The 20674-nt window shown below is 37.7% G+C and overlaps 1 protein-coding gene and 1 long non-coding RNA gene across 9 annotated transcripts in view; one reads left to right on the top strand and one right to left on the bottom strand.

Annotated features, from left to right (window-relative positions):
* SATB1 (SATB homeobox 1) overlaps nt 1-20674 on the bottom strand; it is a 101187-nt gene that overhangs the window by 4519 nt on the left and 75994 nt on the right. For 6 of the 8 annotated variants that reach the window (XM_035705137.2, XM_035705139.2, XM_035705138.2 and 3 more), the window contains 2 exons: nt 2932-3135; nt 2250-2345 (listed from right to left, as the gene is read on the bottom strand). In XM_035705137.2, the coding sequence (XP_035561030.1) occupies nt 2250-2345; nt 2932-3135 (300 nt within the window). The remainder of the gene's footprint in view (nt 1-2249; nt 2346-2931; nt 3136-20674) is intronic. The other 2 variants (XM_035705142.2, XM_025448717.3) reach the window with 1 other exon arrangement.
* LOC112660951 (uncharacterized) lies at nt 2070-19192 on the top strand. The gene is made up of 4 exons (XR_003137337.3): nt 2070-2293; nt 2922-3157; nt 11356-11488; nt 19134-19192. It is a non-coding gene; the product is annotated as an uncharacterized LOC112660951 (long non-coding RNA).

The following is a 20674-nucleotide window of genomic DNA, read 5'->3' as shown; positions in this document are numbered from 1 at the left end:
GGGGTGACTGATGGGGGAGGGGGTGACTGATAGGGGAGAGGGGTGACTGATAGGGGAGAGGGGTGACTGATGGGAGGGGGGTGACTGATGGGGGAGGGCATGACTGATAGGGGAGGGGGTGACTGATGGGGGAGGGGGGTGACTGATGGGAGGGGGTGGCTGATGGGGAGGGGGGGTGTCTGATGGGGAGGGGGTGACTGATGGGGGAGGGGGTGACTGATGGGGGAGGGCATGACTGATAGGGGAGGGGGGTGACTGACGGGGAGGGGGGGTGACTGATGGGAGGGGGTGGCTGATGGGGAGGGGGTGACTGATGGGGGAGGGGGTGACTGATGGGAGGGGGTGACTGATGAGGGAGGGGGTGACTGATGGGGAAGGGGGGTGACTGATGGGGAGGGGGGGTGACTGATGGGAGGGGAGTGACTGATAGGTGAGGGGGGTGACTATGGGGGAGGGGGTGACTGATGGGGGAGGGGGGTGACTGATGGGGGGTGACTGACGGGGGAGGGGGTGACTGATGGGGGGTGACTGATGGGGAGGGGGGGCTTGCTTCCTCATCGGAGGTCAGGGGAGCGTCTCCACCCTTCATTTTCGGTCTGGCTCACGGAATGAAAACTCCGCGCACTGAAAATGTGAGCCACAACCTTCACCAGAAGGATACCCATCCGAAGCCGAAGACAGCAGAGCAAACGATGATGGAAATAATTAACAGAGATTTAAAATGAAGATTGAAGGGGCACCTGGGCGGGCCCAGTGGTTGAGCATCTACCTCCTTGACCTCAGGGCGTGACCCCGGGCCCGGGATCGAGCCCCTCATCGGGCTCCCCATGCAGGGAGCCTGCTTCTCCCTCGGCCTGTGTCTCTGCCTCTCTCTCCTCTGGGTCTCTCATGAATAAGTACAAATTTTTAAAAATTAAATGAAGATTGAGGCGTAAGGATTTCAAAGACGTTTTAGAAAGGAGTGCTACAGGCCCGCGGGGGGAAAGAAACCTGTGTTTTGACCCCATTTCATCCATGGCTAAAGCAAGGAGCAAGAAGATAAAGTTTATTTAAATTCCAAATAAAATGGATAAATGCCTGTTCTTCTTCAGCATTATCCCTTAAGACTCCGAAGGATTTCTGAGATTCTCACGTTTGTGAATTTCCTACCAGTCAGTTCCGATTTAATACACATACAATTTCTTATCAAATTGCACTAGGCTGACACTGCAAGTTTTTTTTTTTCTTCTTACCGGAAAATAAAAGTTTGATGCACCATATAACGGCTAGTAAATTGTTTTGTCTATAGTAAACTCAGATGTGATTAGGATTTAAATTTAGTGTATACAGACACTTTTTCGTAATTAGTGTCTGTACACGTGCGGTAATTTCCATACACAATTATACATAACAAATGTGTGACACATGCACATACTGTATACTCTGTATCCATAATTCTTATCATCAAAGAAATCAACCTGAGTGAGCGGCAAAATATTAGAGCCTTTAGACTGTGCCTAACCATTTCCTTTTATCCCCCTAAGAAACAGTTTTATTAAAAACAATTTACTTTTTCAAACAAGTACTATTTTTATTACTTAACATATATATATATATATATATACCTTTCTCTTTGTTTTTGCCAAGCAGTACGTTTTTCAGGCTTTCGTGATGATTTCAGTGCTTGATATCCTAAGGGATTCTCTTTTCCAATTTATCTTTAATACATACTCAAGGATTTTTTTTTTCCTAGTGGGTGGATAACCCTATTATTGTTGGTTTTAGCTACCCATATATATGTGTGTGTACATATATAGTCTCCACCCGCCCCCACAGCAATACCAAGAAATAATGCAGGTGATTCAACAAAGACAGTAGAATTTTAGGACTCTGGAAGGCAGAGGCATTTTCTCTTAACGGGAAAAGCTAAAAACATTCCCTTGGATTTCACAGAAATACGTTCTACAGCTCCAGTTCATTCAATATGCTTCCTTTGAAATCAAGGCCATAGAGCACCAACAAACTATCTGATTCCAGAACTTCCCAATCTAGATTCATAGGGGAGTTCCCTCAGTGGATGAATGGAGACAAGTTCCATGACATGACCAGCTAATAAGCACAAGGCTGAATCCGCTGGCACAGTGGTCTCTGGCCACCACCACGGTTATAGTATGTCCTTTGCAAGTCTGAAAATTCTGACCAAGGGAGCAGGTCTTTATGCCACCCCCTCTCTTGCTGGTATAGGTAACTTGTAACTTGTGCCCGCTCACCTGAGGAGCAGCACCGAGCCACGGTGCAGGGGTCAGCAGGCCTGGTAAGAAAACGCCTCTAGAATCTCCTGTCCCAAGGGTGGTGGGAGAGGGGCTCTAAAGGAAAGACAAACAGACATGACTCACCCCTAACCTGTGTTCTGTGGGGGTGTCAGGAGACAACTACAAGGTGAAGGAAGGGCCAAGGAGTCAGAAACAAGATTCCAATTAGGTTTCCCTCCCCTCCTCTTTTTGGACAGTATCCAAGGTTATATAGAGTTGCGACTGTACAAATCACCTCTACGGAAACAGCAGTAATTCCTTTCCTAAAGGGCAGTATTAGTAGCATTAAGGAATCGGTGGTATTTCTTAAATGGATTTTTAAAAAACAAAAACAAAATTTGAGCTCTCACACAAGAAACAACCCAGTTCTAACAAAGACACACTTGCCAAACAAGAAGTGTAAAAAAGGGGGTTCCTGCCACATTGTGGGTGGGGAGATGAAGGAAGAGGAGCACAATACACATGTTGGAAAAAGTGTGCTAATTTTCCTTTTATTCCCCAGAGCAAGATGGCAGTGTATCGTTACCTCTTGCTAAAGCCTATGTTTAGACTGGCGGGAAGAAGAGAAACGCTAATTTCCCTGCTAAGTTTAAAGCTCTATTTACTTAGTGCTATATTGAATTGGCCAAGGTAAACGAACCTGAATCTGCTCTGCTGGAACATGGATAATGTGGGGCGGCCTGTCGCCATGGTGATGCACCGCGTTGCTCTCCTGTTCATAAATGGCATCACGTTCTGGCTGAGGAAGACTGAGGAACCTTCGGATCATGGAGAGGTTCTCCCACAGAGTCCTGTTTTCTGGAGAAGGATCTTCTTTCCAGCGTAACAGCTCACACAACCACCCCTTAGAGACAAGGGCATAATAGGTCAGTTCATGCCTGTGGGGGGACTGATATTTTCCATTAAGAGCTAAAAAGAAAAGACCTTGTAAAGTTAACTTTCTTCATAAGCTCCAAACACTCCAATCTCAAAAAATGTTTTTTAACCTGTTAAGGGAGAATAGCTGTGGCTGTCAAGAAGGCAGGCTCTGTTTCTAATAAATGTTCAGATTTGCATCTTAAAGGAGGGTCATGTTTTTTAAGATTCCAAGGGCAAGACACATTTACCACGGACTTTGCAATATGTGAAATAGGAGAAAGGCAAAGCTGAATGTGCTTCTTGTCTTGCCCAACGTTCTTGTCTGATGAGCAGCCATCTGAGAGCCTGAAGGTATTTAAGAAGAGATAGGACAGATTTTTAAAATAATTTGTTTTCTGAAAGGATTCCCTAAAGTTTATGATTTTTTGTATTAGGAAGGAAACTATGTGTAAATGTGTGTGTGTGTGTGTGTGTATGTGTGTGTGACAGAGAGAGAAAGGACACAGGCAGTAGTGTGAGCAAGAATATTGTCCAGTGTAAAGCATAATGATCAGAATGGGCATTAGAAGACTTCTCCAAAAACTTTCCAGAAAGGCATCTCAGAGCCTGTTTTTTCCTGCCCACTACAGTGCGCAACATATGATTCACCAGACAAGAATTTTAATAGATTTCCTGAGTTAAGAGAGAAGGAAATGTCCAGTGAATACCAAAACCTGAACCTCTCTGATGACTCCCCTAAGGCCCCATTTTTGATCTTCAGAGTATCAAGAAATGAGTGGTCTTACAGAGTACATTGTCTAACATTTTCAAATCCTCATCTCAAACATCCTTCATCTCGGCTGCCACAATGAACACTCACCATTGGGGTGGAGAGTAAGAGGGAGACAGTCCCAACCCAGATCCCCTCACTGGCAAGGCAACTACCTCCGCTGCCATGCTGCCTGCTAACAGCTACACTTCTTTGGATCAATATCTGGAGTCATCTCTACCTGGAGATGAGTGGACGGTTACTCCACATCCTCACTTGACCCCCTCATGCTGGGGTGGTGAATGACTGGCTTACCAGTGGTACAATGTCCCTGCCCTCTTCCTCCAAAGTGACAATTCATTCAACCCTTCAATCTACTCTTTGGAGATGCCCCTCTGCCCTGCCTTCCTTCATCAATACAGACTACCTGAGACCATATTCTTACTGGACCCCTTCCTTTTCCCTACCCTCCCTCACTCCTTCCAAGTCCTTCATAAAGTCATACATACCTGATTCCCTCTTAGGCTCTACTTTAGTGACTTGACCAAAGATAAAGGAGTTTCTTGGAAATTCCAAGTAAATGAGTTGGACAGGAGTGGAATGAGCAGTTTATTATCTGATTTTTACTAGCCAAGGAGAGTTTGTGTGTGTTGTGCAAATGTTGTTTGGGGTGAGACCAGAGAATGAAATGACTTTTCTTCCCTTTATCTGAAACTGAACCACTGGAGAAAATGTTCCTTCCCCTTCTAATTGCAATATACAGTGAAAAGAAATAAGGCCCACTTCCCCCCAAATGGCTTATTTGTGAGAATTTAAAAGAAAAGCTGGAAAGCTGATAACATCAGTTTCCCAAAGCCCACTACTGACCAGCCAAGGGTGAATGACTGTTGCTAAACCTGAGATCTACTAATTTTTCTGAGATATTTGTTTCTCTACTCAACAGGTCCTATAATTAAACAAATATGTACAAGGGGATAGTCATGCAATCATGCACTCATTCAACGCCACTGAATGTGCAATTCAAGGCTATGAGCACAGGCAGTAAACTGAACATTTACCTGAGAGAATAATAGTTAAAAAAAATAATAATTGTGATTAGCATGTCACTGAATATGCTTCTTTTCTAACCATGGCAATTCTATGTTTATTTCTAGAAAAATATGATGATGTGTCATATTTTAGCTCTATTTATAGGAGTCTAATATTAACTCTCAAACTGCATTTGAGTATTTGAAGTATTTGAGACCCACTTGCATACAGTGCCCTGGAGATGTTGTTTATTTAGCTCTTATTGGCAAATATTTGCTATCTGGATTGAGCCATGAAAACATTTTATACTTTCCAAATCTCAGCTATTTCTTTACACTTTACCTCTAAGTTTGGATGCTGTGCAGATTTTAGATATCTGTCTTCCTGTAGGCTTGACTATTAGCTATGGTTGAGATGACTCTCCTCCTCCCCTTTCTCTCCATTCTTCAGTTATAGCAATTGACAAGCTCCCATGCCTAAATAGAGCAAAACTGCTACAATTCTATTTACCTTTTAAAATGTCAGAAGGTTCATAAAAAACAGAACAGAAAAGTTGTTGGGGGGGGGGGGGTTGTACTTAGCTAGTATTGTATATACTATTGCAGTAAGTGCCAAACATTGAGTATCTAAGATTTTTTTTTTTGTGTGTGTGTGAAAGAAATAAACACTTGTAACTAAAATTTGCTTAAAGTTAAATTAAGAACAATTCACATAAGAAAAGCTTCTTGGAGAGAGCTGAAAAACTCCAATAATTTTTCCAATCCTTTAGAAACTTTTTAAAGTAACAGATCAGTTAGCACTTGGATATATGTGAAAAAACATGTGGATCACAGATGTTCTTTGGAAAAGAAAATCATTAGTTCTTTTAAAATGGCTAATAATGATAGCTAATTCCTAAACAATCACACTCATGCTGGTTTAACAAATATTTCAGAAAAAGAGCCCTGACTCATTCAACAAATATTTTGCTCATATTGTCACTTCTGTGTCTCTATACTTATGAGATGGATCCTTATTTTTATTAATTGCCCGTGACTAACATAACATTTCCAGTAGTTTGCTATTAACCTCTGCCCTTAAATAATACTTCTAATTCCTTATCTAAAAATAATTTGATGAATTATAAGTTTGAAGCATGTCTCTGCTAGCCTTTCAAGAGACATGATGATTTTAAGAGACTGAAATCAGATGCTTCTTAGAAAAATATTTAACGGTGCAGCTGGGAACTGTTAGCTCTACAAGGGTATTCCAAAAAGAAAAAAAAAAAAAAAGAACTAAAAGGGGGGTAGTGCTTTTCTTGATGTGCATATCTCTTAAAAAATAATGGAAAACAGACATTTTGACACACTAGTTCTTTGTCATCAGAGACACTGGCACATTCCCAATTTATGCTGGCAAAGATAAGATTAATTCATTCTAATACTATTTAAATACTTTGGAATATTCTGACTACCTCAAATCCTATCAATTGAGACTCTATTAATGATGACAGTAATCTGATCTATGTCTTGCACAAAGTGACTAAAAAAGCCAAATGCTTTCTAACGCCCCAATACCTTTTTCTAGGTCATTTTTTCCTAAGTGATATTGTTAGAGCAAACAAACTTGGTAAGACAATGAACATGTCAGAATATTGTAATATCTGACAAATAATGATGATTCTCCTAAGTACTATATTGGTTTTTAAATGATAAATGTATAGATTCACTTGGTAGAAGAGAGACAAGGAATGAAATGCAGTACTTTGTTGCAAAATGTGAATATAATTACATTTTTAAGAGTGGTCTCTGGGACTTGAAATATTATAAGACCATAGGTAGGAGTAGTGAGCTACTCCCCAAATTAAATTAGATCACGACTGTTCTGTACAGTAGAAAAGACAGGAGAGTAGCAGCCTTAAAATAATGAGACCGATCCATTCTCAGAAAACTAAAATGGTACAAGGAACAACCTAAAGTTTAAATGTAGTAAATTTGCCAAGCAACATTACACTGCATATAAAGAGGGCAAAATATAAACAGTAGCCACATGTAAATAAATTAGTAAAACTTTCAGGATGTTACTACTTTTCAAACTGACGAAGTTTAATTTGACACCTTCTGTTCTAAACCCTTTGTTTCTATTCAAAATCACGCCTTGAGCTGTTGCTATCAATCACAGCGCTCCCCTATTACTTAAAAAAACTGGCATGAACCCTGAATAAGCTGAAAATGCCATGCAGATGAATTCTGAGATAATATGTTCAAACCTGTTATATACAACACAAATCCTGTAAAGTTATGTATTGTAAACCTACATTTATTGAGAACTAAAAGTCTTAAATCCATCTGCCACAAAGGAAATACTGTTATGTACTTTATAGTAACCAAGAACCATCTGCAAATGTCTTGCTACCGTAAGCAAGAAAATGGTGCAGAAGATGCTAAACCTAAGACTGCACGAAATAAATAACATTCGTTTGACTGGTTTTGGTGAGGGATCTATTTAAAAAAAAAAAAAAAAAAGTAAGATCGGGGCGGGGGGGGGGGGGGGGGGAAGGAAAGAGAGAAAATGCAGAATGACTGCCAAACCAGTACTGAAAAAAAGCAAAACAAACTCAATGACAACACAATGGCAATTTATTATGGTCCATGAAACACATGACTGTATGCTCATTTTAAAGGAAAAATTAGCAGTTCTAAACTCAATATTCTAATGATGTGCTTTACTGACAGAATCTTGTTGTACCACATTTAAATAAAAATCCTGGCACCTTCATCTCTCAGCTGCTAATTTCCAACCAAACTCAATCCCTGATTTCCACTCCACTCCTTTTAGAACAATTAATTCAAGTCAATTCACTTCGAACATTTTAACGGAGAAGGGGTACGCAATGATTCTAATTGAGTCAGAGAAGTAACCTCCTTTCCTGAATGGAATTTATTGTACCTCTACAGTCTCACGCACATAAAAAGAGAACCCTTCCGGGGTCTGTTCTGTGACAGAGCTGGGAGCACAGAGCACAACTAGTTTTCCAGGGGAAAAGAGGTTTCAGCATTCTCTAAGAAAAAAAAGTCCTTTCACACAATACACAGATACGTATATATTACTGTTACATATACATTTTAAACCCAAGAGCTATAAAAAAAAGAGAAAGAAAATGACAATTCTTGCTGCAACGAAGAAGGAAAAATGCATTTTAAGAAACGGAAGGATAATTTGAGTTCTAAAAAGCAAAACATTTTATAGTCTGTATTTATTCCCCCTCACCCTCATCTTTTATGTGTTATTTGCAGGAGTATTTTGTTCCAATCTCTGGGGCATATAGTATAATAATATATGATATTAAAAGAAATCAATCTAAATAGGGACGTATTTGATACAAACATTTTAGTGGAAAGCATGAATTACATTTGAGCAAGTAGTAGGAACAAGGATTAAGTACATAATCCATTAAATAGTACTTCCAACAAAAATTCAGTATTGTAGACTAAACTACACCAGGCATTTTGAATGAGTACATTTTCAACAACTAACTATAAAGCTAGCAATTTATCATTCAGCAAATAATTTTCTACTTTTAAAAGAATTCGTAAGTGTTACTTATGCTAATGAAGACAGTTTTTAATCTGCCCACAAACATGCTAATAGAGGGCAATTTTTTTTTATTTACAAAGCTGTCGGCACTCAAGGGTAATTTCATATCAATGTTCTATAAGCTGGGGGGAAAATGGGTTCTAATTGTCAGAGTTGCGGAATCTTTCACCTTTAGCATGAAGGTTTAAAGATATCACAAAGATGCACGGTGACTAGCAGTGTTTTAAGCTATCCCTTTAACATTCCAGAAGCATTCTAGTTTCACACTTTTTATGTTTTTAACACACTCTGCCTCAAATACAGTCTTAACACACAGCACTTCTTTGGGGGCCCTAATGCAGACACACACACACAGGGCCTTGTGCAGGTACAACTCCGCTTCCAGGTTTGAGGCTCGGATGCTTCCCGTACCAACTTCAACCCTCTTTTTCAAGAACAATCATCACATTTCAAACAGTGAGAAACAGAACAGTGGCAAAGCAATATTGAAAGCATTTTAAATTATTTACTCAGTTAAGAGGGTGAAAGGATACTTTAAACACATCAAATTTCATCGTCTAGGCCATTTTTTGGTGACAAAGTGGTATTGATCTTTCCAAATGCTTAAAATTAACTATTTTCCAGAAGGTCATTATTTGATTAAACGCATTAAAGTTGAGGGCAAGAAGTGATGCACTTTTTCTTCTTCCCCATTCAAATCATCATATAATTTAATAAAAACCATCCCATCATGTCCTGTAATAAAAATGCTTATCTTAAGATACTGTTCTTTACCTAACATATTAACCTTTAAATGTTATGAAGTTCTTCAGAAGAAAAACCTTTGCTAAAGCAGATTATTCTATAGCATAATGAGAGGTCCCCACCATTAACATTAATAAAGATACATGTTCTCCTCTATGGAATTAGGAGGAAATACATTAATCTTTCTCCCCAGTTTAATAACATCTACTTTGTGTACAGTGAAGAGAATCTCGGCAGGCGCTGTAACTTTTCCTGCTAACATTGGTCTTACTAAAGAAAACATGGGAAGTAAGTTTGAACAGAGACGTACCAATAAATTTTCATGCTAAAAGTAGCACATCACATCCACTTTATTTAAAGATGGGTTTTAAAAAGAAACATATTTACGGTTGAGATAAGCCCCATGTTGGGTATGGAGCCTACTTAAAAAGAAACATTTAAATGGGATATTTGTGTATGTGTGTGTGTGTCCCCCAAATATATTTATTTTCAAGGTATGGTTTCTAATATTTGCATTTGCTGAAAAGATAAAAAGACCCCAATCATGATATTTAAAAATTATTACAATGTTTAAATTTCTAAACTGGTACTGTTTTAAACTCTCTCCAGGTTATACAAGGTACTCAGTATCATAGCCAAAAATCTGTGGGTTTCCATATTATGGAAATAGGACATACAATGGCTACTCGTAAATTTTTCATGCGTTCATTTTTGCTACTTTGTCTTTAAGAGGTTAAACACATTAAGCAGTTTCTGGAGTTTGGTTGGTTTATCTTCCTTTTTTATTTCCTGGAGGTTTCTTATTAGCAAAAAGAAATATTCATACAATTTGAGGAAAAGCTCCCATTAAAATTTAGTGAATTTTAAATAATCAGAATCATTGGTAAATAATTTTTATTATGCAATTTTGCTTAAATTTTGAGCAAGTAAAAAAACGAAGTTCTTCAGAAGAAAAACCTCTGCCAAAGCAGATTATTCTATAACATAATGAGAGGTCCCCACCATTAAATTGTTTTTATGTTCCTCTCTTTTCTACCTTCTCAAAGCCACTGACTTTATGGCACATATAAATATAGTGCTTTTTTCTTTTACTACAGATTGTTTGATCCATAATAAGATTATCAGATGACAATCTGGCCAGAGTAGATAAAAATGGTTCTTACTTAAAAAGGTTGTCGGGCAAGGAGATCTTACAGTAAGAATATTTTCAGGAGGTAGAATCTGAATAGGGAAAAAGGAGGAATGAAGAAAAAAAGCATGCAACTGTAGATAACATTAAGAAAATAATCTTGTAACTTGAATGAAACAGAATTCCAAAGAAAGGTTGAATTTTCCTTTAAAAACATTAGATTTGGAAGATATCTAACTTAAATGTTTAATTTTTCTTATACTTCATAAACTAACCTGCTTTCAAGATTCTTCAAAGCTTAAGTGAAACAAAAATCTGGCTTACATGTCTGATGCTTGAATATGGACTTGGAAAAAGATTTTTTTGTTTTTTCCCCTCAACCTAAGATGTATTTTTGACATTATATAAGTTTCAGTAATATGATTTGGCTCCTGTTTAAGATTTATACACACTGTACCTTAATATCTTAAGTTTTCTTTTTAATATTCTTTTAATATGTATCCATTTATTTTAGAGAGAGAGAGAGACAGGGAGAGAGAGGGGGCAGAGGGAGAGGGAGAGAAAGGATCTCAAGCAGACTACCCACTAAGTATGGAACCAGAGGCAGGGCTTAATTCCAAGATCCTGAGATGATGACTTAAACTGAAACCAAGAGTAAGTTGGATGCTCAACCGACAGAGCCACCCAGGTGCCCCAATAACTTTGTTAAGTATTTATTATCTCCTCATTCTCTGTAGTTACTGTCAATAAAAAACAGAAAACTTAGCACTCCCAAGGTTCATCAATTTTATCCTTGTTTCTATCATAAAGAATCATCTACTCCTTTCCCCTTGTCCATCAATGACTTGTCAGTCTGGGACCCTTCTTTCTTAAATTACGCTCTAAGGCACCAAACATTCTTTTTAATTACTTCTGACGGACAATTATTTCAATTTCTGTACAAAAAAGCTTTTAAGTAATCATTCCTTTTCTTAACTCAGGGGAAAAAGTACCCCAATGATGACTAGAGCTTTGATGAAGAATGAGAGAACAAATGCTATCATATAGAGTTGTGATGCCTACAGGAAGCAGATAAATATGATGTCTAATTTAGCCTATGGAACTTCCTGACAGGTAAGTTACAAGTTTAACTAAGCTTTCTTGAATACTCCTAGTGATCTTTGAGACATTCTTGGAAAAGAGATGGTGGGACGAAAATCATTGCTCTAGCCTTCTGCTTTCAAACTGCCCAAAGTTATCTTATCTGCTGAAAATGACCTTCAAAGGCTTCCTATTGTAGAGAAAATGCTCACATTCTCTATAGCTGCCCTGAAGGCTGCTCCCAATTGCATTCATATCCTAATTCATGGGACTATTTATTAGCTGTTGCCCAACATTTCCCCACATTCTATTCTCTGTTCTTCACACTAACAGGAGAGCTCTTTCTCCTTTTTCTTGCCCATCCAAATACTAACTGACCTTCAAGTCATCATCAGGCACCTCAGTATATCAATAGAGCGTTTATGCATGTGAACTTAAGCAAATTACCTTTTTGAACCTCAGATCCTCCTCTACAAAGTGCAGGCAATAACAGTATTAATTTTGCAGGATTGTGGCTGGTACAAATGAAATAGAACACATTCAGCTCTGTGCCTGGTCCTTGATAATTACAAAAAGGTCTGATGAACTTAACTGAAAGCACTTGCCTTGAAATGGCTCTCTGTATATTTGGGAAGCATTCAAAAATAACCACCAGGGCAAGGCAGTGCATGATAAAGGTCAATGATGGACAGACACCAAGTGGGATCCAGGTGGTGGTGAACAAGAGATGGTTTGAATAGTCAAGGAAGTCTTTACTGATGAAAAGTGATATTGGCTTGGCCTTGAAGAATGGGCAATGTTTAAAATGAGGTGGATAATGAAAAAAAGGAGATGAATTAGCAATGTACCAGGAAAAAGTAGTAGACCAGTTGCTTTTGAACTGACTGTGCCCACCATTCTTTTGCTAGAGCTCTTTACCATACTGGACTTAGAGAATACTTAATTACTGTGACCTTACCTCCTCTACATACTGTATTTATAAGATCCACTTGTTAAGAAAGCCTGGGTTTTAACTTGAATTCCTATTCTATTATGTACTAGCTCTGTACCTTTGGTCAAGTTATTCAAATTCTTTAGACCTCAATTTTCTCCTCTATAAAATGGGGGTAATTTTCCCACTATTCATAGGGTTGCAAGAATTAAATGAGACAACTCATGCAAGGAGATGGGCACACAGTAACGGTATGATAAATGTCATTACTATTTTTACTGTTGTTATCATCACACAGATAATCCAAAGGAATGTGACTATCTAGGGAGTTAATGAAAATAATTCAGTTATCACGTCCCAACCTGAACCCAGTATCTCCCTCCTACAGACTAGGTTCTCCTCTGATGTAGTTTAACTCAATTAATAGCATCACCACCCACCCAGTCACCTGGGCTGAAAGGCTGTTATTTAAAGTATAAATTGGTATAATCTTACTGAAAGGCAATGTGGAAATGTTGAATGTAGAAATGTCTAGTAATCACCTTTAAAACACAAAAGCCTCTTTTGATCCAGTAATTCTACTTTTGAGAACTGATCCAAAATAAATGATAATTAAAGATGTATACAAATATTTAACTGTAATAATGTTCATGTTAGCATTATTTGTGATAGCAAAAGTAGAATATAACTTAAATATATCTCAGTAGGAAATTAAAAGGTATGTATAGCATATGAATAAATGTAAGACATATTCATGTACATATATATAAGTATACACACATGTATGTATGCATGTATGTCTACATACAGGCATGTATAAAGAACACACATACAAGTGTGTACACATACATGTGTATGTATACAAAGAACATAAATCAGCCTATCTTTAGTTAATTGAGATTATACGTATTTCTTATGTTCCTTATGCTTGCATTTTTTATTTTTCTAAATAAATAAATACATAAATAAATAAATGCAGTTGTATGTTTTTAATAAAAAAAATAGCAAAGAGCTTCAGATTAAAAATCTGATTTTTCTTGTCTGTTTACTTTATAAGAGAACAATCATGAATTCCTGCCAATTCTACTCCTTCAGAACGTTTCTTGAATTGGTTCCTTATTTTCCATTCCTATTGCTCTGGTTCAGGCCCTCAGTATTTCTTCCATGAACTAACGCTGATGGGTTTCTTTAATCCAGGCCACCGCCAACTCAGCTGAATTACATTTATCATAAACAAATGTCCACACAAATGGCCCTTTGAATGGCATACTCTTCACTTTCTTTCACCCAAGGGGCCTAGACATGCCCTGAGGCTCATACTTCAATGAGTAAGTGTAAAAATGCAGCAAAGAATTCTCTGTAACACTGAAGTGGCACTAAGTTTGGAGAATGAGAAAGGTATAAAAACTACACAATCTGGACCATTTAGTTAGTGGCAAGAAACTGTATACATCTCTGTTATTCCTGAAGATATCCTGTATTGTAGCAAAGTCCAACAACTTGCATTCATAATGATGTTGCATTTCAAAAAAACAAGATTCAAACTGAGCTCAGCTTACTAGGTTTAAGGAGGCAGGGAAGCACTGTTAAAGGCTTCTGTCAAAAGCAAATACATCTGACTGTTTAAAGAAGCTGAATGAGAAACTTCATTTTCCCTAAACCCCTCAATCCAAATAAGTACTCTTATATGGCAATGTTATGAAGTAAATTTCTTATCATGATGCATCTTAAAGTCACTATTAAAATTTTGCAGTATTTATTTTTCTATTCAAAATCATGAAGAAAAAAGTGTTGCTGAATCTCCACATATGCCATGTGCCAAAAAAAAAAAAAAAAAAGAAAACTTATAAAAGTGTGAACTTACAAAATGAACAACTTTTAGGTGATGATTTTACCTGATACTGTAGTTTGTTTACTTACAAAAATAATTTACTACAGGTTATTTTAACAAATATTTCTGCCGATGCATTTTTAATTGATTTATATGAAACTTTTCAACACTGCAGATATCTCCTAGAATGAACTATACATCCCATTATGCATATTTTAGGGGCTGGGAATTAAAAATTTAAGTCTTCCCTCTATGATGTTGTAGGAAAGAGAACAAAGAATGTTTAAAACTGGGGGAAGGCAATTCTGGATTGTAAAACTTATGGGACTCATATCCTAAGAGGAACAATCAAACGGGCAGGGTCATTATGAGCTCCCGAGCTGCTTATGATTTTGCTGATAAAGTAACACACATTTTGTGACCAAAACCCACATCATTTTATCCATCATGCAAACCTACTAATCAGAGGTTGTCTTAATGAGGGACTCTGATCTGGTGATTCACAAGGACACATCAAAAAAAGAAACCGTAAATATTTCTAGAAGCATCATGTGGATCCCAGTGACAATGGCTGAGTTATAATTTTTACCAATAAAGGGAGACAGGGGGGCTGGGAATTGCTGCACAGGCCATGTCAGTCACTTCTCATGACCACTGATCCTTTTCATACCTGGAGAAGGCAGGCTCCAAGAGGGGCCCTGGGGAAAGAGGACAGGAGTCTGACCCTACTCTGTCTGAGGACAGAGGCCCTCTCGTCCCACCCAGACTCTCTTAAGAATGTGCTGAGTTTTGTGAGGGCAAAATTGAAAGCAGATGAAATGTGCTTCTGGATCATTTTATCCTTCTACAAATATTTATTAATTGCCATCTATGTGCCACCTACTACTATGTGGATTAAGAGGAGATGTAGAGACAGATATAATAGGGAGTCACTTCCACCAGCACCTAAAATCCGGTGAGGGGAAAACAGCTTATACCTCAGATGTAAGTTGATATAAAGGTGAATTCCCCCTGACACAGTCTCTAGTCTAAGGGCAAAGGGCCCTCTTCTCACAAAGTCCTGCACTATATGTGGCATCAGAATGTTGGAGAAAAGGCTGCCAATAAGGCTTCTGTTTTTGCTGTTGTTTTAAATGTTACTACAATGAATCTAAACCCCTGCTTACATGCTCTGAAGTGAAGGGCACTTGAAAAATAAGCACACTATAAAGTAATAAGTAACAAATGTTTCCCTGGTAAATTTAAGAATTCTTCAGCTAATGTACTAAAAAGAAAATGTAATTTTTTCCCTCACATATAATTTATCTAATCATTTATCTCGTTTCTTTTTTGCCATTGACCCTTTTGGCAAGCTGGTAATGCCCACAGATGATGCCTTCCAGAACAATGTTTTTGCATGTCTGAAATAAAATAAGATTATGAAGAAAAGCCAATTATGCTGAAATACAGTTATCAAAAATTTGTGATATAGTAATATAAATGCTTCTTTATTAACACACTAAATAACATCTAACAAGAGATCTGATAACTACTATAATTTTGTAGTGATGAACAAAGATAATATTTTGAGATATCTGCAATAATTTACCATGATATGAAAATATTTGTGAATTTTACTGGTGACAAATTCATATGTATTGTTAACACTACTATGATTTGTTGCCCATATTGATAACTGAATAAAATGTCAAATTTCAGTAACATGTTAGTGCAAATAAAGGTATCTTTCTCTTTCCGAGTTTATGGACCCCTGTGGGGGAGAGAGGGGACAGGTTAAGAACTCCTACCACACCACATGTGTGTATATACACATATAGATATGCCAACACACATACACATATTTCAAATATTGTTCTAGAATCATATATGTTCCTAGCTTAGAAAACTTTGGTATTTATGGATTCATGAAACAGATTTCCTGTTTTTTGGTTTTGTTTTTTGCCACTAATGGACATGGTCTGTTAGAGATGGGTTGGAGGAAAATAGTTAATCACTAGTACAATTGTTCCCAGACTATGTCCTGGGGAGCCCCACATTTCCATTGGGGCATCTCAACAGTGCCATGGTTGCTGAGAATGCCCACCCTCACCCAATCCTCAAGTTGACCAAAATGAGAGAAGACTTTAATTTATTTCAGTGCTGGAGGATATTTCCTTCATAGAACAATAGTTTGACAGCTTAAAAATTTTTGATTAACTGTACTAGCACATATATTCCTCACTGTTTTTCCCTGGTCCTACTATAAATTAAAAAAATGGGTTTATAACCTATAAAATGGTGAAGAGAGCGACCATATTCTAATTTAATTAACTTCATACCATCCAAATAACTGTAAGGGTAGTCAAGACTAGTAGATTATCCTTTGAGAAATGTCTGTCAGAAGAGGAACACTAATGAGGTTTTCCAAAGACACATGGGTTTCCCAAACAGAAGGGGATAAGTAGCAGGCCAGAGAGAAGATAGCAGCAGGGAAAGGAATAAAATAATGACATGGGGAGCTATGCAAAAGTTAGGAAACCAGAGGTAACCAAATACTAGTCCTTGCTCTCAGCACCACTTTTCAAAGAGCAAATGGTTATAGGATTTGAGGACAGGGCAGAAGGGGTCTAGTCAAATAGAGGGCTAAAGAAAGAAAAAAAGTGAACAGGAAGATGGTAAGGGGGGGGCACTGGTAGAAAATAACTCCCACACAGCCATCTCCTTGGTATATATTATACGTAGCACAATGCTAAATTTATCCAGAAATATAACACAACTTTCTGTCTAGAAATTAAGCTTGATGGATAAGGCTTTAGTCCTTATGGTTATCCAGGGTCCAAGTTATTTAGTCTCTTTAATCAAAATACTAAAATAAAATCATTACCCATTAGGCTATTACCCTTCCCCCAATCTCCAAACACACAAGCAAAAATTAATTGCAAGCCAGGAAGAAAGAAGGCAATTTAGACAGTAACAGCTTGGCATGGACTGAGCTGGATTTCCTAATAGCATTTGTCTGTTTGTGAATGTATATTTTATTTACAGCCTTCACTTCCTTGACCTTATTGAAAGTAATTTATTTTTAGCTAATCTGCATTTCATTTAAACCACCAAATACTCCATCAATGAACCAGCCAAGTAGCACCCATAACAAGTAGCACTCGTGTTGGTACCATTAGTAAATGGGTAAACATTTAAAGGAGACATTTGGGAACGGGCAGTCCTCAGCAGCTATTAAATGCTACAGGTACCAATTTATGAACTTGCAAATATGGGCTTCAAGATATTCCTTCAACTGAGCTGTCATTCCCTGCTTCGTTTTTCTTATTTCACTAATCTCTTCCAAACTTGGGATTTCTCATGGACCAAGAATATGTTTTCCTCTTTAATGTGTTATCCTTCCCAGGACTTATACCAGTCCAAAAACAGTAAAATGTTAAAGGTAGAATTTCAGGCATCAGTTAAAATAAAAAACAAGCAAACAAGAAAAATGTGTTTAAGGAGGAAATTCTTTAGCAATCTGTCAAGTCACATGGTTTCTGTGGTGACCACTGCCCCACCATGTATTAAGCCAAGCCCATTCCCCAACTGAATTCAGCTCATCTCATCTCTATACTATACTGGTTCTGCTAGGTCCTTGCTAATGAGAGAGAGGTCATCCAGGTGTGTAATAAACAGTCTCAGATGAGTTTACATCAACCTTCAACTCACCTCACACTATGTAACATGAAGTTCATGTACTGCACCCCAATCAATCAATTCTCCCCACTATATCCCACCTACGAATACTTTTTGGCTACAGACCCCAAAATAGCACTTTGTCTGCCCCCTCAAAACTAAACCCTTTCATTATTCAAAACCTTACCTCCTCTGTGACTCATTTTCAGACTAACACACCTGTCGGCAGTACCTTCAATCAAAATAGCACCCTCTTTCACAATCGTGCACCTGTTTCAGCAACAAACTCACAGAACCTGGAACTGCAGGGACATTAGACATAATCTGACCAAACCTATTTTAACTTCCTAAAGGGGCAGTTCAGAGCCTGAGAGGTTAAGTGACTTGCCTGGGGCTGTACAGCATGAAAGCCATGGAATTGGGAGCACCAACTCTTTGCAATCCTCAGTGCTTTCTCTGAAAGATGAAGTTTATGTCCAGGTTATCTCCAAAATTTCTACGGAAACAGAATTCACTGGTTTTCAATTTTCAATGAATGCAGATTCGTTCTGCATCTCAACAAACATCTCCAAGAACTAAATTTCCTGATTAGGTCCATTTTGTTTTTGAATTGTCTGGAATATCACCACACAGCCTAAATTAACACCTTTTCATTTTAAAAAGTAGGGAGGCTGACCTTTAAAAAACTATACATGCCCAACAATATATATTTATCTGTGAGTTTATCAATTAGCTACCATAACCCTATTTTTACATGACATAGACATTCAGGAACATGCCCTCCCCATTCCTGTCCGCTCTGGAATAAAACAGTGAGCTACATTGTAAATGATATGAATGATTTCAACAATGAAAAATGCAAACAGTGGGCCCGACAGACAATGGCAAATCCTTATTCTCCTTCCTGTATATTTTCATGAGGATCCAAAGCAATGCAGAAGAACAACCAGTGCTAAAGAAAGTGGACTGCATTAGGCAGGATAAAGTTTTGTGAACTACTTTCTACTGAATCTACAACTATGATCTGCTACCAGATACATGAAAACTGTCCTTTTATCAGACAGGGATCTAGCAGGGTTCATAAAGAAAATTATGATCTTGTTTTGAATAATGGGATTCTAATAGTCTAATTAAATTTAAAGACATGCTCTTCCCTTGTATCAAAATATTGAATATTCTCAAACTGCATATATACAATACCAATACCTAAACAGTAACTTTTTTTGTCTCTCCTTTCTGTTCCTTTTTGTATCCACCAGGTGTGCTGGGAACAAAGAAATTCCAACATACAAAAATAAAAGTTTTCTAACATGGAAAACTAGTGGATGGTTTTTTAGAATGTTTACGAAATCTTTCCCTTGCTAAGGAACAAGTCAAGTTTCCTTTCTGTGGTGAGCTCTACCAATGACTGCAAAAATGTGATTCAATTTGCATGCTGGCTTATCCTTAACATACCTTGAAGTAGCTGTGCAAAGACTTCAGGGTCATTAAAGCAAAGGAAGTTGCAATTAAGTTATAAGGTATGATTTCTGTTTTTGTTTTTTATCTTCACTTATTTCTTGGACTCATCCCCATACAACTATGCTGTGCATCTCAAATCTCTTCTTGGGAATCCTAAAATACAAGTGACTGAGCAACGGTGGGTTGAGCTAATGATTAGTGACCACTGGTGCCTTCACCTTTGTGTTAAGAAGGATTCTGAGGAGATACCTGTATCTTTTTTTTTTTTTTTTTTTTTTTGAGATACCTGTATTCAACAGGAAACAGTGTTGTGGCAGATCACTGAGGTGGGGATTGAATCAAATCTTCCACAATATCTGCACCTTGCAAAATGACTATAAAAGCGGATGAAGAATTTGAGAAAAAACAGACCTAATAACTTGCTATTAACCGTGTGAACTGCTTAGCATCTGAGATGGGAGAAAGGTTCTAACTAAAAGACAAATATTTTTTTTTTTCTTTAAAATGATATTCAGGCCAGAAGAAGGTATGAAGAGGCAGACAAGTGTGAAATTTCAAATTTGGAAGATTTCATGGAGCAAACCTAAAACACACAGAAAATAGCCAGGGTAAGGGGGAAAAAAGTCCTGGTGAAAAACTGGGAAGTGAAGGGTATTTTTGCTTTTGTTTTTTTTCTTGGGGAGGGGGTTGTTAATGTGAGAAGATAACTAAAGAAGAGGGAAAATGACTAAAGTAAGGGAACAAGAGTAAAAGACCCACTAGCCTATGGGAAATGGCACCTTGCATCAGATAACAGGAATCACCACAGAATCCTAGGAAGCTTCCAAGAGAGGTTCATTACTGAAGTAGTAAAACAAAAATAAAGATAAAAGGAAAGGAATATATTTTATTTGGCATTAAAAGACATTTAACTAGGCTATAGCTATGGTTTTAAATGTTCTCTAAAGTGGATTGTGGTGAATCTTCTCTAGAGGTAGGATTCTAAATCACCACTGATCCTATTTCTTTCTCCTCTCTTAAATTTAGTTTTCTACCAGCTTGTTTGCCTTCTTCTGGCTCCAATACTTTATTATTATTATTTTTTTTTATGGCTGGATTCTTCTGAGACTGGTGATGACTCTGGCCTTATATGGTTACCTACTGAGTCTGTACTTTCTGCCAGGTTAGCTCCAAAATTTCTATGGAAACAGAATTCACTGGTTTTTCAACTCTTCCTTTCAGATTGATTCTGCATATCAACAAACATCCCCAAGAACTAAATTTTCTGATTTGGTCCATTTTGTTTTTGAATTGTCTGGAATATGACCATACACTAACAACTTTTCATTTTAAAAAATAG

This window comes from Canis lupus, chromosome 23, assembly GCF_003254725.2.
Source record: "Canis lupus dingo isolate Sandy chromosome 23, ASM325472v2, whole genome shotgun sequence".
Lineage (NCBI taxonomy): Eukaryota > Metazoa > Chordata > Mammalia > Carnivora > Canidae > Canis > Canis lupus.
Note: the sequence above shows the minus strand (reverse complement) of the source record. Positions and strands in the feature narration are given on the sequence as shown.